The following is a 25,943-nucleotide window of genomic DNA, read 5'->3' on the forward strand; positions in this document are numbered from 1 at the left end:
ATCGCTGGCAGCTTCATCCTCGGTCTTTGAGTTGTTTCTCGATCGTCGCTCGTGCGTCGTACTCTACGCAAGCACTTCTCGTATTCCTCTTGTTTCACGATTTGTTTAGCCAAAGTCTGACGAGTTCTGTATGACTTCCGAAGACCGCCTCACTCGTATTCCAGTGCCCGTCTTGACTACGGCGTACTCTATCGTCGCAGTCCTCGTGTCTTTGCATAAAACTAACAATCTAGTTGAACTGGTGGCTTTGATCATTTGATGTGTGAGCGTACAATATACTCCGTACGTGCGGCCGAAGAAAGCGTACAGTGAAGTCTCAACTCAAATCCCACAGCAAGGTCCTCGAGAGTGCTCAACAGTTTCCGAAGGAACCCGCTAGAACAAGCCAAGGATCAATTGCTTACAAAGAAACACCGACACTCAGCTCTGCCATCTGTATTCGATTAGCGGTCTTCTCTACTATTGTGGCTTTCTCATATCCCCCGGTTGCCTCTGACGTCCCTCTTCACTCTCAGCAACCTTGGCGTGTCGGATCTGCATCCTGAGCCCTTCAAAAGTGCAAATACCGCATCTAACACCTCCGCAGTGGCGCCATAAGCGAGTTCCTATAGAATACAAACCAAGGTGCTTGGGTCCTTCAGGGAAGGAGTGTGGTCCCTGGACAAACCGGTGTTTAAAGGGGCCAGAAGTTTGACTGCATGGTCATATCTCGAGTCGGCGTGGGCCCGTTGTGACGGGGGACTCTATAAAAGTGCTTGATTGGATTGCCCGCGTGTCCAGGGAGGCGACTGCAGAACTCGAAGAGAGTGTGTATTTATAGTCACCCGATCAGCGCAAGGATTTTGACCATGTCCGGATTTAACTGCATCTTCGTGTTTTGCAGTGCTATCCGTGGTGCAGTCAATAATAAAATATGATACCTATGGCTTTAATCTCTTCGACCTAAAACCCTCTTATCCCCCTTTTGTGGGCTGCAAGCTTCTTGTAATCGTATGGGAACACGCTACACTTAGTATGGGCCACCCTAACGCTAAGGCCGCCCCAATATGGATTTTTTTAATTATTTTACCTACCCACCCACATATATATATACTATAAACTATTATTATTTATTTTAATCTCTCTAGCCTTTTTAATCTTAGTTAACTATCTAGCCCTTATTATAATAATCTTAAATCACTTAATCTTCTTATTTCTAAGTATATTATATACTCGAGACTCTTTAATATTTATCTACTTTAAAGCCTTTAAAGCCTTTTTAACCTTCGTTTTCTTATATATAATAATCTTATTTTAAACTTAATAAGAGTAGATAATACCTCCCTTCTATATTATAATATTAAATTCTACTTTTTAAGCTACTCGAGCTACTATAGCCTATTAAATAATATTTAATTCTCACTTAATAAAAAGATCTAAAAGTATCTTCGCTTTTACTTTACGAATATATCTATTAAGTAACTAATCGATTAGATATATATTTTATAATTTCTTTCTATACTATATAACTTAATAATAAGTATATAATATTAACTAGTCTTTAAAATCGAGTATCTTTTACTCTAAAGTCTTATCTCTTAATAAAGAGTCTCTTCGCTAAAATCTAGTTAAATAATTTAAAATAATAGTAGAATTATAGAGAAAAAGGTTTATTTCTCGTTATCTAGATATAATAGTTAATCTAATAAAGATTCAATTATAAATTATTTAAAAATTAGCTAAAAAATCGAGTTTTAAATAATTATCGCTAGCTTAATATATTACGATATTAATTATCTTAATATATTAGTATTTAAATAGCTAAAAGATATCTATATCTAATAACTAATATAGATATAAAGAGTATAAGAGTAAATAGAATAGAATAATATTATTATTCTTTATATATTATTAGAATCGATATAGATGTAATATTAATATAGATATATTGAATAAGATAACTAAAATATCGAATTATATAGATGAAAAGGAGGTATAATATAATAAAGAATATCTCCGCTAAGGCCCGCTAGCTATAGAGCTAAGAAATATATTAAGAATACACTTATAATATTATTTCTCCTCTTTATTAAATTATATTCTATAATTAATAAGTAGAAAAATAGAAAAATGAATATATATATACGCTTAACGCCTGAAAAATAGTAAAAATAGTAAAGAAATAATTGTATCTAGGACTTTTCAGTATAATATCTTTCTTTAAGAACGGTATTAGTAATGATAGTAGCTCTCCTTAGTTATACTATAGCGACGTCGTTAGTCGTAACTTAGACGTATATAGGGAACTTAGTCGAAAGGAAATCGATATAGTATAGCGAAAATAAAGTCTATAGACGTAGGGGTAAATAATAGTAATTTCTAAATCTATATTTAAGCGGATGAAATATTAGTAGAATAATACGATGTAATTAGTCGAGAGCTTTCGAATTAAATTAAGCCGTAGATACTAAGAACTCTAATCTAATATTAAATAAGTTTCTTTATAAAGTATTATATAATCGATATTAATAAAGATTATCGACGGCGATAGTAAGATCTATAAATAACGTATTATAACTTCGAAAGATATTTAGATATTAGTTAGTAAGGGGATTCTACGCGAGAGGCTATATATAATATAATTTCCGATTAATATAAGCCTAAGGAATCGATTCTCGGCTCTAAAAAAATAAGGCTATTATGAAGATATCGGATGATTTCAATTCGATTAAAAATAGGGTATTCGAGGTAGTTTCGAAATTTTATCAATTAATTCTTTATAGGTAAGGCTCTTCGAGATATCGCTTATAGAAGTTATTTATTAGATTCTAGCAATTTTCGAACTTATCGTTATTTATATTATATTAGATAAAATTATTATCGAGACTTTTCTACTTAACTTTATACTTAAGACGACTATAAATTAATTTAAAAATAAATATTTCTTTAATAATCTATTTAGTCTAATTATTAATAATAATATACTTCGATAAAGAATTTATCTAATCTAATAAGAGATTATTTATAACGAGATTTAAGAGATTAAGATAAAAGATATTATAAATTTTTATACTTAATAGAAGTTATAGATAATATAAAATTTTTATAAGATCTATAATCTTAAATAAATCGAGTTTTTTATAGTCTAATTTATGAGAAAAGCGATTGAAAATAATATTCTTACTACTTAGAAAGATCTTATTATTTATTTAAAAAGTAATTTTTTATTAATATTTATTAATTTATATAACTATAGTCTTCTAGACGCGATTTATATTACTTCAAATATACTTAAAAACTTATTTTATATAATTTATAATATTCTTCGTCTAAGTAGTATTAAGATATTTATATATAATCTTATAATTAATAATATTCGAGCTAAAAGTTATTTAAGAATAAAATCTCTTATTTATAAGGAAAGATAAGATATTAATAGTTAATAAGATAGTATTATTATTAATAAACTCGATAATAAATAATTATCTTATCTAGTCGTTCTATATATAATTATAATATATTTAAAGATAACACTCTATATTCTAATTCGCTTATTTAATCTATTTATTAATTTTAAAATAAAAGGCTATTAATAGCTTAACTATAATACTTAATTTTTCGCAAAAAGACTTTTATATAATAGCTATAAATTAAAGATCTTAATCTAATATTATTAAAATTAATAGATTATATAAGCGAAATACTTTCTTAAATAGTAAGTTAACTATCTTCTTAGCGATAATATCTTTATTAATATCGAAATAGATTACGTAATAATATTTCTTAATAAATTAATTAATTATTATTTAAATAGCGTTATAGTTATTAGATATAAATAAGTCTATAATAAAGTTAACTAATATATCTTACTATCGTTTTTATAGAATTAGTAGAAATTATAATAAACTATACTTCTAATCGCGAGGCGCTTTAACTTTCTAATAAATATAGTAATTCTTAATATAAATAGCTACGATAGTCCTTATATCTTATTAATAATATTTTCTTTTAAGCAATTTATAGATATATACTACCTCGAGATAGCCGTAGAATAATTAATTATATATCTCTCGAATAATATTAATATATATATTATCGAATACTTATAAACGATTCTTATAATAAAGCACTTCGTCTTATACGAAGTATTTACTAAGAGTAATCTCTTAAAACTTATTCTTATTTTCGACAATAGTCTTACGGATTTTTATATAATATTCGTTTTTCTTATTAGCTTCTATTACTTTATAATAAATAAAATCGTTAATTATATATATATCGATATATTCGCTATCTAATTTCAATCGATTAGAGATAAGAATTATTTAATACTATTAACGTAATCGTTTATCTTTAAGATCGATTAATTTATACTTAGCTATTCGTATAAGTATATCGATCTTAATATTCTAAAGTTTAAATTAATAAATAATCTTTATATTAAATTTTAATAATATATCTAGATACCGAGTCTAGCGTCGATTAAAATTTCTTCTTTTAATAAAATATATTAGTTTTTTATAATTAATAAAGATTCTAATAAGAATATTTATATATTTTAATTTAAGGCGCTAGTATTCTAGATAGCGAATAATTACTAATAATTTCTTATTATAAATTTAATAATTATACTTAATCGAAATTAGATTTTTACTATAAAAGGCTATCGAGTAGAGTACTCTCTTATTATTATATTAAAAAAGAATATCTTTATTAATATAGTCGAAAGAGTTAGTCTCTAGAATAATCTCTTTTATTCTATCGAAATAATATAGAACTAAAGCTTTAATAATAGCGACTTTAAGAAAGTGAAAAGCCTCTTAATATATTAGAAACTAATTAAATATAATCTTTTTTATTATAAATTTTATTATAAGTTTAACTATTTTAGAGAAATCTTTAATAAATCGTTAATAAAAATTGCAAAATTTGATAAAGGTCTATATCTCTTTAAGATTAATAGATATAATCTATTCGATAATAGTTTAAATTTTAATAAGATTTATTTATAATCTATTTATAGATATTAGTAGATCTAGAAATTTAATTTTCTAGATATAGAATTTACACTTAAGAATATTTATCTAAAGATCGATATTTCTTAATTTCTAAAGAATCTATCTAATATATTAGATATATTTCTTTTTTATCTTATTATAAATAAATATATTATCGAGATAGACCTAGCAGAAGTCGTTTAGATATTTAAATAAAATATTATTTATATATTATTAATATATAGCCGAGCCGTTAATTAGATCGAAGGGGAGGATTTAATACTTATATACTTTAAGGGAGATAATAAAAGTAATAAAATTCTCGCTATCGAAATATATACGTAGTTTATTAAACGCGGCTATAATATCTAATTAAGTAAGATATTTATATTTCTAGATTTTTATTAAAATCTTATCTATTAATAAGATTAGATATTAATTTCTTTTAATAATAGCGTTTAGCTTTCGATAATCTATATAAAAATATAATTCTTTATTCGACTTTTCCGCGAATAGAATAAGTAAGGCGAATAATATATAGTTTAATATTATAAATTCCTTCTTTAGATATTCGTTTAGATACTTCTTTATCTATTTTAATTTATATTCTAATATTAAATAGATTCTACTTTTTAGAAGTTTTATTTTATTAAAGCTATTATTAAATTTTAGTTTATAATTATAAAAATAATATAGGGGAAATATATTCGCTTTAATTCTATCGAAAATATCTAGATAGTCGTAATACTTTAAAGATAACTTACGTTTTATCTTTTTAGAACTAATCTTATTAATATTATTAATCTAAATAGAGTAGTTAGAACTATAATATCTTTTATATTTCTTTTCTAAATTATAAGAATAGAGTTTATTAATTAATATATGAGATTCGCGAGCTATTCGTATAGTAAGAGATATATATAATATTAATAAGTTATTATAGATCTTATTTATTATTAATATAAATAGTTTATTATCTTTTTTATAGACTAGTTAATAATAGATCGCTATACTAATCTTAGTAATATTAATAAACTTAAACTTCTTATTATTCTTATTCTTATTTAATAGAAAGATATCTAAATTAATCTTATTATTATAAATAAGTAAGAGAGAGTTTTATCGTTTTAGTATAATAGATAAGAAAATAAGTAATATAAGTAATTAAAGCTTCGGAGTTAGTAGAAAGAAGAGTTTATTTATTATTAATATCTGATTATTATTATAATTATATCGATTAAATAGAAAGAGTATCTTATTTTATAATATATTAAAAATTATCTTATATTTATTTATCTAAAATTTTTTAATTATTATATTATATTTTAATAATGTAATTAGTATTAGATATATTTCTTCTTAATAGTCTTTTACTATTATTATTAGAAGTAAGTAGTATATAATTAATTATTTTATAATCTAGCTATTATAATCTCTTAGTAATTTAAATTATAATAATAGAAGTAATTCTAGATATAAAACTTTATATATCGCTAAAATTAAGAACTTATTTATAACTATATAAGTATTAATATATTTATTATCTATAAGAGAGTTTTTAAGTAAATAGATTCTCTCTTATAAGGAAAGCGTAATTTATATATAAAAAGAATAATATGCTAGAGCGTTATTAGAAGTATTTATTAGATATATTTTATAAATATCTCTTATCGTAACTTTAAAAGAGATTATTTATTTCTCGAATTTAAAGAAGAATTATTACTATCTATAATATCGATATTATTAATTTTAAATTCTTTATTTATTTCTATCGCGTAGAGTTATATTTTCTTAAAGATCTTTTTATTAATCTTAATTTAAGTAATTATTATATAATTCTTTCGATAATAATCTTTCTTATTATAGTTATAGTATATTAGTTTTCTTAACTTTAAATTAATTATAATATTTAAAAATGTAATAATTATATTTAAATTAGATCTAGTAATAAATATAAGATATATATTAATCGCGGATATTATTATCGATATTCGTATTATAATTAATTTAATAATAATTTTTATAGACTTAAAATTCTTATATTTAGCATATTATAAGTTATTTAATTTTCGAAAATATTCTTTTATAATCTTTAAGATAATAAAATCTTTTATAATCTATTATAACTTCTTTAATTTCTTTCTTAGTTTTTTAAAAAGATAATTCTTTAATATAAGAGTTTTATTAATATTAAAAATAATATCTAATTAAATAAGATCTAAATAGAAATTAATAAAAATTTAAATCTCTTATTATAGAGTATATATATTACGTAATATATTATTATATCGATTTAAATTCTTATAAATATTAACTAATTTATTTATAATTTTAATAGAAGATTAATATAAGTTAATAGAGTTTCGAAGTTTTCTATATATTATATATTATATAGCTTTATTACTAAGTTATAAGACTATATAAATTATCTTAAAGTTCTTAATAAAATAATAATCGCTATTAGTCTTAAATTTCTATTTTATTCTAAAAAATTAATTATTTTAAATAAGATTAATATTATTAATAAATAGAGATAAATCTAAGATCTTAACTAATTTTTCTTTTAATTATCTAGATATATATTTCTTCTTAATTAAGAATAACTATAAGTTTTTTATAGACTATAAATTAAAGTTATTAACTTTTCGCTATAGAAAAGTTATATTCTTCTAAAAATCTTAAGCTAATTAATTTATCTCCTTAATTATTCTATAAATCTAAAATAAATTATTTATAATTAAGTTCTTTTTCATTATAACGATATAATATCGAGTAATAATTTCTTAGAAATTATCTTATTTCTAACGAATCTTATTTAGTATAATTATAAATTCGTTAGATTAATACTTAACTTAATATTATAATTATAGAGTATTAGCGATATTCTAAAATATTTCTATTAAGTTAAATTTATCGACTATATTATCTAATAAAATTAATATTTATTAAAATTTAATTTATTTAAGTAAAATCTTAATTTAATTTATTTTTTTAATATTAAACTTTATTATAGAAAAGAAGAAAAGAAGATTTAAAATAAAGTAAAGAGAAGTTTAAATACTCTAAAAGAATAGATATTAGAAATATTAGATATACTAGAGAGTAGTAAAATTTCTCAAAAATACATCGAAATTATTCGATATTAAGAATAAATTTTTTTACTATAAAGTCTAAAATAAGATTATTTCTTTATAAGAGTTTAATATACTTATTTCTTAATTATTTAAGATATTAAAAAGACTATAAGTATTTTAAATAATAGTTTTTCGAATATACTTACTTCGCTTAGAGGATTCTTTATCTTATAGAGAAGTTATATATGAGAAAATTTCGAAAAATAATATTCTAAATTAACTATAACTTAATCGTTTCTTATCTAATTAAGATCTTATTAAAATCTTAAGCGTTATAATATATAAAGTTGTAAGTAATACTATTAATATATATTTTAAATATAAAAATATAAGATAATATTAACTATTTCTTTCGATTCGCTAGTTATATAAATAATCTAATATCTTCTTTATCTCTTAATTACTATTTATCGAGATCGTTTCGCTATTTCATTTAAGCTCTTTAAAATCAATTTATTTATTTAATAAGCTTATCTAAAAATATAATAACTTAACTTAATTTCTTATTAAAGTCTCTATTAATATATTTCTTTAAATTTATTTATTAATATAAATAAAATAAGTAAATTAATCTTAATTATAGTATTAAAATCGATATAAATATAATATTAATATAGATATATTAAATAAGATAATTAAGGTATCGAACTATATAGATAGAAAGAAGATATAATATAATAAAGAATATCTCCGCCAAGACTCGCTAGTCATAGGGCTGAGGGGTATATTAAGGATACGCTTATAATATATATTTAAGTACTTCTCTAATAAGATAACTATTATAATTATTAAATAGTAATAATCTATATATCTCTATACGCCTTCTCTTTATAAAATAATTAAAATATTTAATCTAGGCCTTATATAGATTATCGTTTATATATTCGATATTATTAATATTCTATAGAGTATCGAGATTAAGGCTCTCTTAGAATTAATTATTAAGATATTATTTTCTAATTAAAATTAGTATCGAGGGAAGCGTATAATCTAAGTTATTAACACACTCGATTAATATAATATATTCTCTATTATTCGTATTTATTTAATAAAGTAAAAATTCTTTTTCTTCTATAATAACTCATTAACTTTTATCTATTTTAATTTAAAACTTAATCTTATTAAAGTTATAGATATCTTCTATTTATACTTTAAACTCTTAATAAATACTCTAAAAACGTTAAAACTAGTTTTAAATAGCTTCTAATTTATATATATTCTTTTATTAAGCTATAAAAGACTTTTATTTACGTATTTTATATTAAAGATTACGCTTTAAAAATCGCGTAGATTAATAATTACCTACGTACTTAATAGAACTAAGATACTCGCGAAGTATAGAGTTTATAGCTCTTTTAAGCATCGGATAACGATAAGATATTCTTAATCTATCGAGCTATTATATATATTAATAAAGAGTTTATTCTTTATAATCTATAAGCGCGTAAGAGTAGCTATCTTTAAGGGGAATCTTATTATAGCAATTTAGAAGCTAATCGTAGAGCACGTTAAATTTAGCAGCTAATCGAGTGATTTTAGACTTTATTCCGGGGGTAATAGTAGCTAAAGCCTTCTAGATACGTTCCTAAATAACGGTATATAAGTCAGATATAATTATGGTTATAGTAGATAGGTAAGGGATGAATAATTTCAATTATTGAAAAAATTGGTATTAGGGTGGCTTTAGCGTTGGGGTGGCCCATACTAAGTGTAGCGTGTTCCCATACGATTATTGCTTATTACTTTACTTTATTCAATTATAGACAAAACCCTTATCTTATCGGCTCAATGCCAAGACCTGCAGAATCGCCTTTCTATTCCAGCCACCTTCCTTTTACGACAAACGTTCATGCCGCCATATCGGTAGACCCGGGACCGCTCTGCATGATTGCCGTCGAACTGCATTGAAGCTTCGCTTGATAGGCTTGATTGCAGTTAGCATTATGATTATTACAGTACCCTGCGTCAGGGACGTCGAGGATGAGGGGAATGGCTAGCGGTACGTAACACTTTGGTGCTTCAAAGCTTCCAGCTGCCTGCAGTACCTCAAGGTCAACTGACGACTCCGCCATGCAGGTCAATGTTCTGAACGTTTTCTGTGCTTGCCTGGCTCTGGGATTGGCCAATGCCTCGCCGTTGCAGAAGCGTAATGGCACGTGCCAGAAGACCAAGGTTGCCATTCTGTGAGTCCCGTGCGCATTCAACTGCGATTGATGCTGATTCTTTACCAACAGCGGTGCAGGCACAGCAGGGATAACCGCTGCTGTATTTATCTCTCGAGCTCTACCAATCCAGATACCTGCACTGACGCTCAACAGCAAGCTCTCTCCAATGCCTCTGTAACGGACTTCTTGATCGTGGAATACAACAGCGTTATCGGAGGGAGAGTTGCCCATACTGCCTTTGGCGCAAAGAATCAATCATATACCGTGGAACTGGGCGCCAATTGGGTATGCTGAATGTTAAAGAGAATTGGCGGACCGGCTTACTAAACCTCCTTACCATAGGTCCAAGGCATATTCACGCCTGGAGGCCCAGTCAATCCGATATGGATATTGGTATGCTATTTTCTAAGTCATGTTTGCCTGAGACTATGCGAGCTGAACAACAATGATAGGCCGAGCTTTCAAACTTGACGAACACGTTAGTCTTGCAATGCAACATCTCTTCGGACTAGAGCTGATGTTCCAAGCTATTCCAACTATTCGTCGATCGAGACCTTCAACCAGAATGGTGCTGTGGATTTCACAGATCTGATTGATGCTTATGAGGGGGATCCATATTCGACGGTGGAGCAAGATGCGGGATACATTCTGAGCGACAACCTACAAGATCGGAGCTTTCGATCTGGATTAAGCCTTGCGGGCTGGAAACCGGGCAATGACATGGAAGCCCAAGCAGTCGAATGGTGGGAGTTCGATTGGGAGTATGGCCAGAGTCCAGTAGGGCAGATTCTGAGAGTCTGGTTAGAAAACAGAGCTGATCAAAGACAGGAATTGAGCTCTCAAGAGTTTGCTATTGTCAACTATGTAAGCTTATACCATCACCACCATCTTCTACGTCAGCTGATGAATTTAAGAACACAACTTTCTATCAATATTCGGATGCGAACAACTACGTCTTCGATTCGCGTGGCTTCAATGCCTTCATACGAGGCGAAGCATCGACTTTTTTGACTGCGAACGACCCAAGACTATTGCTCAACACGATTGTCACGAACGTATCCTACAGCGACAAGGGTGTGACGGTATACAATAAGGATGGGAGTTGTGTCGAGGCTGACTATGCGATTTGCACATTCTCGTAGGCTGCCATACCATCCCTGATCGTTGGATACTCACTAACAAAAACAGTCTTGGCGTCCTGCAGAATGATGCTGTAACCTTTTCTCCGGCCTTTCCCTCTTGGAAACAAATGGGTATCGAGACCTTTTCAATGGCTACCTATACCAAGATCTTCCTGCAATTTCCTCCCGATGAGGTGTTTTGGAACACATCCTACCAATTTTTTCTCTACGCCGACCCTAATGAGCGTGGCTATTACCCTGTCTGGCAATCCCTAGATAGCCCAGGCTTCCTTCCAGGCTCTGGTATCATTTTCGTGACCGTCGTGCAGGATCAAAGCTATGTGGTAGAGAATCAGGATGATGCGACTACAAAGGCCCAAGTCCTGGATGTGCTGCGGGACATGTTCGGCGCTGAAAATGTCCCTGAACCAATAGCATTCATGTACCCACGTTGGAGCTTGGAGCCATGGGCCTATGGCAGCTACTCCAATTGGCCTCCTGGAACGAGTCTGGAAATGCACGAGAATCTCAGAGCGAATATCGGCCGACTTTATTTCGCTGGCGAAGCAACGAGTACGGAATACTACGGCTTTCTGCATGGGGCATGGTTTGAGGGCCAGGCTGTAGGCACGGAAATTGCTGATTGCTTGAAGGGGAATTGCACTGGTGAGGTGCATTATAACGTGCTACATGGAACGACGCCACCTCGTGAGTACGATATCGAGAACGGATGGGACGTCACAAGCTTCCAGACGAACGGCTTTTAGAAAAAGGGGCGCCCCAATAATTGAGTCCACACAACCTATTTACATGTATGCAATTTACAAATTTCCCCATTTACACATACGTAACTCTCCGGTATTACTATCTTCTCTTTCAAAGTACACATTTCTGCCACAATAATACTATTAACAAGTCCAGGCGTGCTCTGGGCCTTCGGCTTGCGCCGCTCTCAGCGCCCGCCTGACGCCTAATCCACTTGACATACTCTCATGTCTATCGATGGCCTCGTGGCCGCCACATGAGACCGCTTGTGTGATATAAGGTTGAGTGGCGTGTGGATCGGACAGATTGGAGATGAAGGTTAAGGTGAGCCAATATGCGGGCTTTGCGCAACTGACTCTTCCAGCGAAATGGGCTTTTCCACATGGCGCTCCCCCCAAAAACTTACCTTCTCCTGCCTTCGCTCAAAAGCTGGAGCTCCCTCTTTCCTTCCCTCTTCCCTTCACGTTCGACGGTCCTAAACAATGAAGCCGCAAGCCTTGTGATTAGTAATATAGTTCACAAGTCAGGCACGGTCAGCCTTCTCAAAAATCGACCAATTCCTCCTACTGTAGTCATGGATCGTCACTGCTCCCACCAGTCGCCCTACCAACCATCTGCTGGCCAAGTATACCTGGATTACTCACGTTTGGACCGGGGAGACGATTGTACGGACGAGCGATTAAGAGCGCTCGAGTTGAGCGTACGACATTTGTCGGCATCCGAACTCGAAGAACATCGCAAACGCAAAGCTTGTTTTCAAAAAGAAGCAAACGACCAATGGGTCAAGATTGAAGAGATGCACATGGTGGAACAACGCGCTTTCGCAGCGTTGCATCAGTGCAAATTCCCTCCCGCAAAGGCAAATAACGGGAAGGACAACACCCATCGACAGCTGTCCGGAGTAGTTCGCCAACATTCGCAACCAAACTCTAGACCATGTCCCCTGAACTTCGCAAACGAAGAACACGAGCAGCAACAGAGTCCAAGAACGCGGCACGATCAGCGTGGGTATCTCGAATTTGAGATTGCTGACCAGAAAAGGAGATTGGCAAGGATGGGTCTTGGTGGCCAACAATCCGATGGCGAGTGTTCAATATCACAAGCAGCACTCCCGCTTCGTATGATAGACCCCAAGAGCCACCTTTCTCCACGAACTTGCGCTCCCAAGGGGAAACATGCTCAGCAGATGCAGGAGCAATCGAAAGCTCAAGAGCAGCAGAGCGAGACTCCACCTTCCGGTTCATGGGTACATGAGCGTATCAGTCATATCTTATTAGATGCTCAAGCTAGGCACGACGCCGGACAGCGAAACCTCGCTCAACAGAAGCGCGAGGAACAGAAGGTGCAGCTTCCTGCTGCAGAGCCTGGAAATCTACACCCAGGACCCTCAAGGATGTCTGGCATCCAGCCACCAGTTCACACCGTGCACCAGGACGACGTAGAGCAGAATGTAATGTCTGAACTGGCACTTTCAGTGCATCTCAGGTCTAAAATGGCTTCGCAAGAAGCATACCGCAAGTATAAAGAAGAGAAAGACCGAAAGAAGGAGGAGGAGGAGCGCAAGGCTGCCGTGTCGGTTCCAAGGTCTGAGGCTACAAGGACCGGATCTGTCAAGCAAATTCTTGCTAGTGTCAAAAACCCCCTGGAGCAGAAGGTTGAAGCTGCGATGGTTGAGGCGGCTAAGACAGAAATCCTACAAAATGAGGGTCTTCGGGATCAGTCGCAGCAGTCGCAAAAGGGCTCAGAAAAAGCTTACGAAACCGCTATCAAATACGGAGAAAGCTTTTGGTATAAGTATGATAAGAGTTACCCGATACCTAGACAATCAAATGGTATTCTGCTCTCCCAGCCTTGGCTTTGCCTCCGTACAGCCGCTAATTGCAAGCCTAGACCATCCAACAAGCGCTGATGAGTCGGCACGCCACAGTAGAATTTCCCAGAGAGAAGTACCACTTTATTCGTCTCGAACAAATGACCTCCGCGCTGCAATTGAGGCAATCGACAAAACTTCCGGTGACCTCTTAGAAAGCCCCAAGAGGGCTTCTGGTCAGAATGAACCGCCACTTCTCTTCGAACCTTCAACTGCCTCCATCTCGCGGAACAGGGAAAAGTGTATAGTTAATGCTGCAGATCTCTCCCTTCTCACTTTAAAATATCCGTCATTCAAGGAATTCAGACAGCCTGTGTCCCCGTGGCCCATTCCGCCAGGAGAGCAGACGGACACGAGCTCCGAATCGAGAGAGGATAAAGCAAATGTTGAAGATGCGGTGGAAGCTGCACCGCTGGCAGATGTAGATATACAATTGGAGTGGGAAGAGATGGATGACAGTCTTGGAAACGAAGGGTGGAGTGATGTCGAGCAAGACTTTGTGGACAGTATGTGGACGGGAAGTTCGAGCTCATCGGATGTGGAGTGGGCTTCCGATGTTGCGTCTGAGGGTGCGTTTGATTTATGAGGAAGTGAACATTGGCATGAATCTCATGAACCTCTTACATCACGTCAGCATGTATGTCTAGTTCTTTTTTACATCTAATTCTTCCGTACATATCATTTTCTTCTGAGTCTAAAACTAAGGGCTAGGGTCGTCCGTATGAGGTACTAATTTCATTTGCAGCCAATCACGCTTCATCCGGTTCACTGTATCTTATCTGCGTCTTACAGTCGCTCGGTGTGAATGCTTTCTTCAGATTTTCAAGGGTATCACTCCTGCTACTTTGCGCCCTGAGTTGGCGGGTGAACGTCTTACTCATCACTTCCCGGGTCGCATCACTATCGACTGTCTTCGCTTTTTATAAAGTCTTCTCGTCCGACCAGAGCGATGATCCTTCTTATAGCATACTACATTCAAGACCTAATCATCAGCGACAAAGACATACTGTGTTTACTATCTTAGGCTTCGGACTTGGGAAGTACAACATCTTCAAATTCATCTTCAACGTTCCATCCAACGTCTCAAGTCAAGGAGGTTTTCACAGTAACGTCATTGCCTTCATCGTTCCATCAAGGTACCACGGCCCAACACTGAACCACCTCAACATCATTGCTTTCATCTTTTCTATCACCATTTCAAGCTTATGACTCGTTTGTGGCAACCTTATCGTCAAACTCCACGACATACATCAGACATGCCTTCATCTCAAAATCACGAAACCCTCAACATCAGGGCGCTGAGGAAAATCATTGACCAAGAGATCAGCAAGGGGATACAGTGCATCAAACAATCAGCTGCAACGCGGATGAGTCTGTCGGACACCGCCATTTCTATGGTACTGGGCCTCGACGTCCAAATTCTGACACCGTACTGCGACGAGGACATAGGACCAGGGATGCTCGAGCTCGCCAAAACGACGCCGGTCCTCCTCACCTATGCGGCCGGGCAGGAACGCCAGGAAGCTCTACAGGCGGTCTGGCAGCTCCAAAAGCGAGCCCAAGACGACCCGGACCCGATCGCCAGATCTTTCCGCGAACAGCCCGCCACCATCCAGAAGCACTTCTTGACGACAAAGGTGAAAGAAATGCCGTTTGGACCTCGTGGGTACGCCATGGTAGACTACATTCCTTGTGCCGTTGTGCCCCTGGTCGATTACTGGCCCGACTTCGTCCGCAAGGCTTTCGCGTCGGGGGTGTGGCGGTTCGCGACTGCCGACGCCGAGGGCTGCGGCGGGGTGGTCCTCGAGATCATGGAGGGGCGGCTGGATCTCATCGAGTGGCTTGTTGAGATGGAGGAGAAGCGGAAGCTCGTCTTGGAGGACTCGGTGGCTGGACCTCTGGACCGGATAAGAGGAGACGTCTGGCCGATTCCGAGTACATCTCTTGAGCGGAGTTATCTGAAGGAGATGTCAAAGGAGCATGTGGTGACGGAAGCAGCACTGATGATGAGAGTGTTGGAGATCTGAGGTGTGAAAAAGGGGGAAAGGTTGGAAAGCTCAAAGGGGCTTGGATTTGCGAACTTGCATGCATTTGGACTTGGTCATTAAAAAGATCAATAGAACTACGGCGATGCATGCAAGATAAAAGTCTGCAAGATACAAAATGGAAGGGACTTTGGCTCCATCTTCACCACTAATCTATAAACATTCACTGTGCATAACTGAGGGGCGATATGCATTGTAGCACACCATTCGCCTTGTGTTATATTCATCTGCACGATTCCGTAGCAACATTCACTGCAGCTCGGCAATCGCGGCTCCAAACCCATTCCTCTACTCTTTTCACTTGCTCTTGCTCCTCAGACACCTTCCTCTCTTACCGACATCGTCGATCAGAATATCGATCCGGTAGGCGAAAAACTGCACCGGATCATCGACACCAGCCCATCCCGGGACCGTCACCCAATCAGACAGAGACCATGTTGACGCCAACTGTATCCTATAATCATTCGAAATGCAGTGCGATCTTCGTTGTGCAAATCGAGTGAGTCAAACCTCACCCTACTTGCACCGCGTTCTAGAATGGGGGCTGATGAAGTCCCTGAAGCAATAGAGATGGCTCCGAGCCCGTCGTGTTGTCTTCCCGTTATGGGTACGATGATGCGGTTAGGGATCTCTGGTGAGCTTAACACCCCTGATTCCTCAAGACTGGCATGAAACCTGCGGCTAATGCTGTCCCTTGTAGCAAGAAAGTCCGCTCCACGCCCGACATGTTGTTCGCTTGTGTTGGCAGAGATGAAGACACGAGTGCCCTGGTGAGGGAGTCTAGTCGTGTGGCTCTTCTTGTCTACAATCTTCGGTAGGATTCTGAACTTCGAGCTCGCCGGTTGAGGGGACTGACGTCTCAGCTTTCGGTTTGTTTAGCAAGGATTTTGGGTTTGCTCTCGCTGCTTGGGCCCCTGCCGATTTGTTGAAGAGAAGGCGGACCAGATTCACGGGGTCTGACGATGGATTTTAGTCCACTTATCCACCAATGGACCGTGCTGTCCCTGACCATTCGGAAGCCGAAGAACTCAACGGTGGGTTGAAGGATGAATAGCTGACTTGTATAGTGGTAGCAATACCATCTATAGCACTGCTGCATATGGCCATGTTGATGTGATTGCGAGAATGCGTTGTGACAACTTCGATGGCTATTCTCCAATGTTCGCCACCGGCACTGTCCAGGACTTTGACCCAGCTTTCTATGCAGCAAACGGGTGCACAGCTCATACCTGTGATGTAGTAGCTGGTTACAGATACGCGGAGGGGTCGGTGAAGGACGGTGCGTGTGGGAAGGAGAATAACGCCGAAGTAGGGAAGGAGAATAATGCCGAAGTAGAAAAGAAGGCGCATAATAACAATAACAGTAACCAATAGATCTTGGTGGATCGAACGGCCTGAATAATGGTAGCGTTCTAGGGCTATAGCCGGAGAAACGACGAGGATAGTTAGAAAATCGGCATAGCATGCGGTCACAAAACATGGCAATTGGACAGAATCACGAGCTTAAACGGTTTTCTATGCAATCGTAGCCATCGTGTCGACCACAATAAACCCTTCCACCTGATGCACCACCCTCTTAACGCTTCTTCGCCAGATTCTCCTTCAGCACCTTCTTCACAATCTTCTGCTCCTCAATCAAAAACGCCCTCACGACCCTATCCTTCACGCAGTTCGAACACCTCGAGCCCCCATATGCGCGCTGTACGGTTTTCTTAGGCTTGGAGATTTTGGCGTATTCACGGGGCCGGAGAGCGGGGATCTAGAGACCCGGACAGCGAGTCAGCAGGTTCGATCGCCTGGGATTTTGGGGCCGGAGAGGAAAATCTCGTGGATGTAGAGCATGTAGGAAGAGTGGAAGGTGGGGGGAAGGGGACTAACGCCTGGGAGCTTGGTGCCACAGTCACCGCACTTTGGCGGGCTGCCCTTCTTCTTGGTGTGCTGGTATTGGAGCTTTCCCCCTGGGGTCTTGACGATTCGGACTTTGTTGGAACGTGTGTTGTATCTAGTCGGAGCCCATCAGTCACCATTCCCCGAGGCGTGGGGCCTGGACATGGCAGGCCTGCTGTTCGCAGAGAGACTTACGGATTTCTCCGTCGCTGCGCATCAAGAACGTTAGCATCGGCTTATCTTGGGGGGGAGATAATAGAAGACAACTCACGTATGCTAACCTCGCACCCATCTTGACGACTTGATCACTGGTTACTGTGGAGGTCAAGTTTGATATGCGTCGTCGATGAGCTTGACCAAAATTCGCGATGTGTGATACTGATAGCCGAGGCGCTAAAATCTAGCGGCTTGGCGTATCTCGAACGTTTTTTGCAGAGCCGCCACTTTTGGAAGAGTACGAACACCATCACGAAGTCGCTCCCTCCGAGTGATAGCAGATGAGGGAAGAGACAATCTGGCTATCAGCAATCGTTCAGGCTCATAGCATAGGGTCGCTGCCGCAGCGTATCTGAGATCTGAGAGGTGCTTTGCTCCGCCAGCAGGTCTTCCATCGCGCCTCTGCAATACTTGATGAAGTAGGATAGAAGTCGAGAACAACTCATCACCAATTCACCATGTCTTCTCTTCCACCACCTCCGCCGCCAGGCTGGGGAGCAGGACCTCACTCGATGCCTTCGGCGCCACCACCACCTGGCTACCAACCGCCTGCCGATCCCCAAGTCGCGAAGTTCGCCCAGAAAAAGAAGGAATGGCTACGGTCGCAGCGAAACCGCTTTGGGGAGAAGCGAAAGGGAGGGTTCGTGGAAACGCAGAAGGCTGATATGCCACCGGAGCATCTACGGAAGATCGTCAAGGATATTGGAGATGTGTCACAGAAGAAATTCAGCAGTGACAAGCGGAGCTATCTAGGTGCTTTGAAGTTCATGCCGCACGCGGTGCTGAAACTGCTAGAGAATATGCCGATGCCTTGGGAGTCGGCGAGGGAGGTGAAAGTGCTATATCATGTCAACGGGTGCTTGACGATGGTAAATGAAACACCGAGGGTGATTGAGCCCGTCTTTCATGCGCAGTGGGCTACGATGTGGGTGTGCATGCGAAGGGAGAAGAGCGATAGACGACATTTCAAGAGGATGAGATTTCCACCTTTTGACGACGAAGAGCCCCCGCTTTCGTGGTCGGAGAATATTGAAGATGTGGAGCCATTAGAGCCGATCCAGATGGAGCTCGACGAAGCTGAAGATGGACCCGTCCTCGACTGGCTTTACGAGCATCGACCCCTCCTGGATACTCCACATGTCAACGGGCCAAGCTACAAAGAATGGAACCTAAGTTTGCCGCAAATGGCCACCCTCTACCGGCTGAGTCACCAGCTGTTGAGCGACCTGGTGGATCAAAATTACTTTCATATGTTCGACCTCCCGAGTTTCGAGACGGCAAAGGCTTTAAACGTCGCTATACCAGGTGGCCCACGGTTCGAGCCACTCTACAAGGACGTGGATCCAAATGATGAAGACTTCGGCGAGTTCAACGCGATCGACCGCATCATCTTCCGAGCACCTATCAGGACTGAGTACCGCGTGGCTTTCCCATTTCTATACAACTCGCTACCTCGAAGCGTTAAGCTTTCGTGGTACTCCCATCCGCAAGTGGTCTATGTCCGAGCTGAAGACCCGAGTCTTCCAGCCTTCTACTTCGATCCTGTCATCAACCCAATATCTTCACGCTCCGTTGCACCCAAAAACATCACCGTCAGCCATGAAGATGAAATCTTTGGACACGGCAACATGGAAGACGAGGAATTCACATTGCCTGGTAACATGGAGCCGTTCTTGGCGGACGAAGAACTCTACACAAGCGAGACCTCATCGGCCATCTCACTGTGGTGGGCGCCGTTCCCCTTTGACCGTCGGTCTGGAAAGATGGTGCGTGCTCAAGACGTGCCTTTGGTCAAGCAATGGTATCTGGAGCATTGCCCGCAAGGTCAACCAGTCAAAGTCAGAGTTTCATACCAGAAGCTTCTGAAAACCTACGTCTTGAATGAGCTGCACAAGAAAAAGCCCAAAGCGCAAAATAAGCAAAACTTGATGAAGTCACTCCGGTCAACGAAGTTCTTTCAGCAGACAACCATCGACTGGGTCGAGGCCGGTCTTCAGGTCTGCAGGCAGGGCTTCAATATGCTGAACCTGCTCATTCATCGCAAGAACCTGACGTATCTTCATCTGGACTACAACTTCAATCTGAAGCCTGTTAAAACGCTCACGACAAAAGAGCGAAAGAAGTCGCGCTTTGGGAACGCTTTCCATTTGATGCGGGAAATCTTGCGCCTGACAAAGCTGATTGTCGATGCTCAAGTCCAGTACCGCCTCGGCAATATCGACGCCTTTCAATTGGCCGATGGAATTCTGTATGCCTTCAACCACGTCGGACAGCTTACCGGTATGTACCGATACAAGTACAAGCTCATGCACCAGATTCGATCATGCAAAGATCTAAAGCATCTGATTTACTATCGGTTCAACTCTGGCCCAGTCGGCAAAGGACCTGGATGCGGCTTCTGGGCACCTGCCTGGAGAGTCTGGCTGTTCTTCATGCGCGGTATCATCCCATTGCTTGAGAGGTGGCTTGGTAACCTGCTTTCTCGACAATTCGAGGGTCGACACAGTAAGGGTGTGGCTAAGACTGTCACAAAGCAGAGAGTCGAGTCTCATTTCGACCTTGAGCTTCGTGCCTCTGTCATGGCTGACTTGATGGACATGATGCCTGAAGGGATCAAGCAGAACAAGGTCAACACCGTGCTGCAACATCTGTCTGAAGCTTGGAGGTGTTGGAAGAGTAACATACCTTGGAAGGTGCCTGGCCTGCCTGCGCCTATTGAGAATATCATACTGCGATATGTCAAGAGCAAGGCCGACTGGTGGATTTCGGTTGCCCACTACAATCGAGAGCGTATTAGGAGAGGTGCTACTGTTGACAAAACTGTCGCAAAGAAAAACCTCGGCCGTCTCACTCGATTGTGGCTGAAGGCAGAGCAAGAGCGACAGCACAACTATATGAAAGATGGGCCCTATGTCTCGTCGGAAGAAGCCGTGGCCATCTACACCACGACAGTTCATTGGCTCGAGTCGAGAAAGTACTCTCCTATACCTTTCCCCGCTGTATCGTACAAGCACGACACCAAGATCCTGATTCTGGCCTTGGAACGACTGCGAGAAGCATACTCGGTCAAGGGTCGTCTGAATCAAAACCAAAGAGAAGAGCTTGCCCTAATCGAGCAGGCTTACGACTCTCCGGGAACGACACTCACACGTATCAAGCGCTTCTTGCTTACGCAGCGTGCTTTCAAGGAAGTTGGCATTGACATGAATGACAACTACAGCTCCATCAACCCTGTCTACGATATTGAGCCTATAGAGAAGATCACCGATGCCTACCTCGACCAGTATCTCTGGTACCAGGCTGATCAAAGACACTTGTTCCCCGCCTGGATCAAGCCCTCTGACTCGGAGGTTCCACCGCTACTCACCTACAAATGGGCTCAAGGTATCAACAACTTGGGCGGTGTTTGGGAGACAGCCGATGGGGAGTGCAACGTCATGATCGAGACTCAGCTTTCGAAGGTGTATGAGAAGATCGATCTTACGCTGCTGAACAGGCTTTTGCGCTTGATAATGGACCATAACTTGGCAGATTATATCACGTCAAAGAACAATGTGCAGCTGAATTACAAGGACATGAACCACACCAACAGCTACGGGATGATCAGGGGTCTACAGTTCTCAGCCTTTGTCTTCCAATACTACGGTCTAGTCCTTGACCTGCTGCTGCTTGGTCTGCAGCGTGCAAGCGAAATTGCTGGCCCACCTCAGAGTCCCAACGACTTCTTGCAATTCAGAGACCGCAAGACAGAGACTAGACATCCTATCCGACTATACACCAGATACATTGACCGTATCTGGGTCTTCCTGAGGTTCTCTGCCGATGAATCAAGAGATCTCATCCAGCGTTTCTTGACAGAGCAGCCAGATCCCAACTTTGAGAACGTAATTGGATATCGCAACAAGAAGTGTTGGCCGCGAGATTCAAGGATGAGGCTGATGAGGCACGACGTCAATCTTGGCCGCGCTGTTTTCTGGGATCTCAAGAACCGATTGCCAAGATCAATCACCACCATCGAATGGGACGACACTTTCGCCAGCGTCTATAGTAGAGACAATCCTAATCTGCTTTTCTCGATGAGTGGATTCGAAGTTCGCATCCTGCCCAAGACTCGGAATCTCAATGAGGAGTTCCCTGTCAAGGACAGTGTTTGGTCGCTTGTGGATAACACCACAAAGGAGCGAACTGCTCATGCGTTCTTACAGGTCACAGAGGAGGACATTCAGAAGTTTAACAACCGCATCAGACAAATCTTGATGTCCTCTGGCTCTACTACGTTTACGAAGATTGCCAACAAATGGAACACTAGTTTGATTGCATTGTTCACTTACTACCGTGAAGCGGCGGTTTCGACCGTCAACCTACTCGATACCATCGTCAAGTGCGAGACTAAGATTCAGACTCGTGTCAAGATCGGTCTAAATTCCAAAATGCCTTCAAGATTCCCGCCTGCAGTGTTTTATACGCCAAAGGAGCTCGGAGGTCTTGGTATGATTTCTGGATCTCACATCCTTATCCCAACCAGCGATAAGCGGTGGTCGAAGCAGACGGACGTAGGCGTCACGCATTACCGATCTGGTATGAGCCATGACGAGGAGACTCTCATTCCCAACATCTTCCGATACATCATCCCATGGGAAGCTGAATTTATCGATTCGCAGCGTGTTTGGACCGAGTACTCTCAGAAGCGCCAAGAAGCCAACCAGCAGAACCGAAGACTGACACTTGAAGACTTGGAGGACAGCTGGGATCGCGGTCTGCCACGTATCAATACCTTGTTCCAGAAAGATCGAAGCACCTTGAGCTTCGACAAGGGTTTCAGGGCTCGTACTGAGTTTAAGACGTACCAGTTGATGAAGAGCAATCCATTTTGGTGGACCAGTCAGCGCCACGACGGAAAACTCTGGAATCTCAACGCCTACCGAACAGACGTCATTCAAGCTCTTGGTGGTGTAGAGACTATCCTTGAGCACACCCTATTCAAGGCCACGGCTTTCCCATCATGGGAAGGTCTCTTTTGGGAGAAAGCTTCCGGTTTCGAAGAATCTATGAAGTTCAAGAAGTTGACCAATGCCCAACGTTCCGGTCTCAATCAGATTCCTAATCGTCGGTTCACGCTTTGGTGGTCGCCTACGATCAATCGTGCCAACGTCTACGTCGGTTTCCAGGTGCAACTTGATCTGACTGGTATCTTCTTGCATGGCAAGATTCCCACTTTAAAGATTTCGCTGATTCAGATCTTCCGTGCCCATCTGTGGCAGAAAATTCACGAGTCAGTCGTTATGGATTTGTGCCAGGTCTTTGATCAAGAGTTAGATCAGCTGGGTATCGAGACGGTGCAAAAGGAGACAATCCATCCGAGAAAGTCCTACAAGATGAACAGCTCTTGCGCTGATATCCTCCTCTTCGCTACACACAAATGGAACGTGACAAGACCATCGATCCTGTTCGACACTAAGGACATCACAGAGCCTACAACCACCAACAAGTTTTGGGTCGACGTCCAGCTGCGATATGGTGACTACGACTCTCACGATATTGAGCGATACGTGCGTGCGAAATACCTGGACTACACCACCGACAGCATGAGTATCTACCCATCTGCCACTGGTTTGATGATTGGTATTGATCTTGCATACAATCTCTATTCTGCGTACGGTCAATACTTCCCTGGTCTTAAGACGCTCGTCCAGCAAGCAATGGCCAAGATTATGAAGGCCAACCCTGCTTTGTATGTGCTAAGGGAGCGTATCCGAAAGGGTCTGCAATTGTATGCATCGGAGAGCAACCAGGAGTTTTTGAACTCGCAGAACTATTCTGAACTTTTCAGCAACCAGATCCAGCTGTTTATCGATGATACCAACGTCTACCGAGTCACGATTCACAAGACATTCGAAGGAAATTTGACAACGAAGCCTATCAACGGCGCCATCTTCATCTTCAACCCTAGGACAGGTCAGCTGTTCCTGAAGATTATTCACACGAGTGTCTGGGCTGGTCAAAAGCGTTTGGGTCAATTAGCGAAATGGAAGACTGCAGAGGAAGTGGCTGCATTGATTCGATCACTGCCTGTCGAAGAGCAGCCAAAGCAACTTATTGTCACCAGAAAGGGTCTGCTGGATCCTTTGGAAGTGCATCTGCTTGACTTTCCCAATATCTCAATTCGAGCTTCCGAGCTCCAGCTGCCCTTCCAGGCCGCAATGAAGGTCGAGAAGTTGGGTGATATGATCCTTCGCGCCACCGAACCGAAAATGATGCTGTTCAATCTCTACGACGAGTGGCTCAAGACTATCTCTTCCTACACTGCGTTCTCGCGCTTGATCCTCATACTGCGTGCCCTGCATGTCAATCAAGACAAGACGAAGCTGTTGCTCCGACCTGACAAGACAGTGATCACTAAGGAGCACCACATCTGGCCTACCCTGTCCGACGAAGATTGGATCAAGGTTGAAGTGCAACTGCGAGATCTTATCCTGAATGATTACGGCAAGAAGAACAATGTCAATACCTCCAGTTTGACCACCAGCGAAATCCGAGACATCATCCTGGGTATGGAGATCAGTGCCCCATCCATGCAGCGCCAACAAGCTGCCGAGATCGAGAAGCAGCAGCAAGAACAGCAACAGCTCACTGCCGTCACCACCAAGACTCAAAATGTCCACGGTGAAGACATTATCGTGACTACCACATCGCAATTCGAGCAACAATCCTTCGCCTCTAAAACAGAATGGCGTACCCGAGCCATTGCAACCTCCAACCTGCGCACCCGTGCCAACAACATCTACATCTCTTCTGACGATATCCACGAAGAAGGCCATCATACCTACATCATGCCCAAGAACATTCTCAAGCGCTTCATCACCATCGCCGATCTCCGTGTCCAGGTAGCTGGCTACCTCTACGGTTCCTCGCCACCTGACAATGACCAGGTGAAGGAGATCCGCACTATAGTCATGATACCTCAAGTCGGTAATACACGTGATGTGCAGCTCCCACATCAACTACCGCAACACTCCAACCTCTCTTCTCTGGAGCCTTTGGGTATCATACACACAGTGGCTGGCAACGAACCTCCCTACATGACATCCGCAGACGTAACCCATCATGCGCGCCTCATGTCTTCCCACTCGAGCTGGGACAAGAAAACAGTCACAATGACCGTCTCCTTCACTCCTGGCTCCGTCTCCCTCGCCGCCTGGGCCCTAACACCTCAAGGTTACAAATGGGGTTCCGAGAACAAAGACCTGGGGTCCGACATGCCTTCCGGCTTCAGCACCTCCGGCATGGGCGAGAAGACCCAACTATTGTTGAGCGATAAGATCCGCGGTTATTTCTTGGTGCCGGAGCAAAACACCTGGAACTACAGCTTCATGGGCGCCAGCTTCTCAGGCGTGGAGAAGAAGCCCGTGCCGGTGAAGATGGATGTGCCGATCGGATTCTACGCGGACGTGCATAGGCCGCTGCATTTCCAGAACTTTGCTGAGTTGGAGGATATTTGGGTTGATAGGCAGGATAATTTCGCTTAGGCATTTGATACGACGGTTTGACGAAGAGGTGGGGAGGATGGAGTATGCCATGTTGGGCAAGTGGGGCAAGAAGCCGAGTAGTATGTTCATGAGGCATGGATTGGTGGGCGCGAGGCTTGATCATGAGAGGAGGCAGCGGCTGAGAAAATGGCGTTAGGGGTAGGGGAGAGCGGTACGTTGTGCGATAGTCGAATAGCAAGAAATCAAGCGTCATCTCCAACTTGTGCAATAAGCCTGG

General features: G+C 39.7%; 6 protein-coding genes across 6 annotated transcripts; 5 read left to right on the forward strand and 1 right to left on the reverse strand.

The window, feature by feature from the left end:
* Positions 1–10,180: 10,180 nt before the first annotated feature.
* On the forward strand, positions 10,181–12,163 carry HO133_009064 (uncharacterized protein; the record flags this gene model as incomplete). The annotated part of the gene is made up of 9 exons (XM_037299925.1): positions 10,181–10,293; positions 10,345–10,375; positions 10,429–10,560; positions 10,618–10,668; positions 10,728–10,753; positions 10,803–11,052; positions 11,104–11,139; positions 11,190–11,413; positions 11,464–12,163. The coding sequence occupies 9 exons, from the start codon at positions 10,181–10,183 to the stop codon at positions 12,161–12,163; spliced, it is 1,563 nt and encodes a 520-aa protein (XP_037154751.1).
* A 572-nt stretch (positions 12,164–12,735) lies between these two features.
* Positions 12,736–14,617, forward strand: HO133_009065 (uncharacterized protein; the record flags this gene model as incomplete). Its single annotated transcript, XM_037299926.1, has 2 exons — positions 12,736–13,993; positions 14,052–14,617. The coding sequence occupies 2 exons, from the start codon at positions 12,736–12,738 to the stop codon at positions 14,615–14,617; spliced, it is 1,824 nt and encodes a 607-aa protein (XP_037154752.1).
* Positions 14,618–15,287: 670 nt separating this feature from the next.
* Positions 15,288–16,058, forward strand: HO133_009066 (uncharacterized protein; the record flags this gene model as incomplete). The annotated part of the gene is made up of 1 exon (XM_037299927.1): positions 15,288–16,058. The coding sequence occupies one exon, from the start codon at positions 15,288–15,290 to the stop codon at positions 16,056–16,058; it is 771 nt and encodes a 256-aa protein (XP_037154753.1).
* Positions 16,059–17,064: 1,006 nt separating this feature from the next.
* On the forward strand, positions 17,065–17,450 carry HO133_009067 (uncharacterized protein; the record flags this gene model as incomplete). The annotated part of the gene is made up of 2 exons (XM_037299928.1): positions 17,065–17,114; positions 17,150–17,450. 2 exons carry the CDS (start codon positions 17,065–17,067, stop codon positions 17,448–17,450), a joined length of 351 nt encoding a protein of 116 aa, XP_037154754.1.
* A 202-nt stretch (positions 17,451–17,652) lies between these two features.
* Positions 17,653–18,255, reverse strand: HO133_009068 (uncharacterized protein; the record flags this gene model as incomplete). The annotated part of the gene is made up of 4 exons (XM_037299929.1): positions 17,653–17,835; positions 17,955–18,078; positions 18,159–18,172; positions 18,235–18,255. 4 exons carry the CDS (start codon positions 18,253–18,255, stop codon positions 17,653–17,655), a joined length of 342 nt encoding a protein of 113 aa, XP_037154755.1.
* Positions 18,256–18,637: 382 nt separating this feature from the next.
* On the forward strand, positions 18,638–25,705 carry HO133_009069 (uncharacterized protein; the record flags this gene model as incomplete). Its single annotated transcript, XM_037299930.1, has 1 exon — positions 18,638–25,705. The coding sequence occupies one exon, from the start codon at positions 18,638–18,640 to the stop codon at positions 25,703–25,705; it is 7,068 nt and encodes a 2,355-aa protein (XP_037154756.1).
* Between the last annotated feature and the right edge of the window lie 238 nt (positions 25,706–25,943).

The sequence above is a fragment of the Letharia lupina genome, assembly GCF_014066315.1.
Source record: "Letharia lupina isolate WasteWater1 chromosome Unknown contig_6, whole genome shotgun sequence".
Classification (NCBI taxonomy): domain Eukaryota; kingdom Fungi; phylum Ascomycota; class Lecanoromycetes; order Lecanorales; family Parmeliaceae; genus Letharia; species Letharia lupina.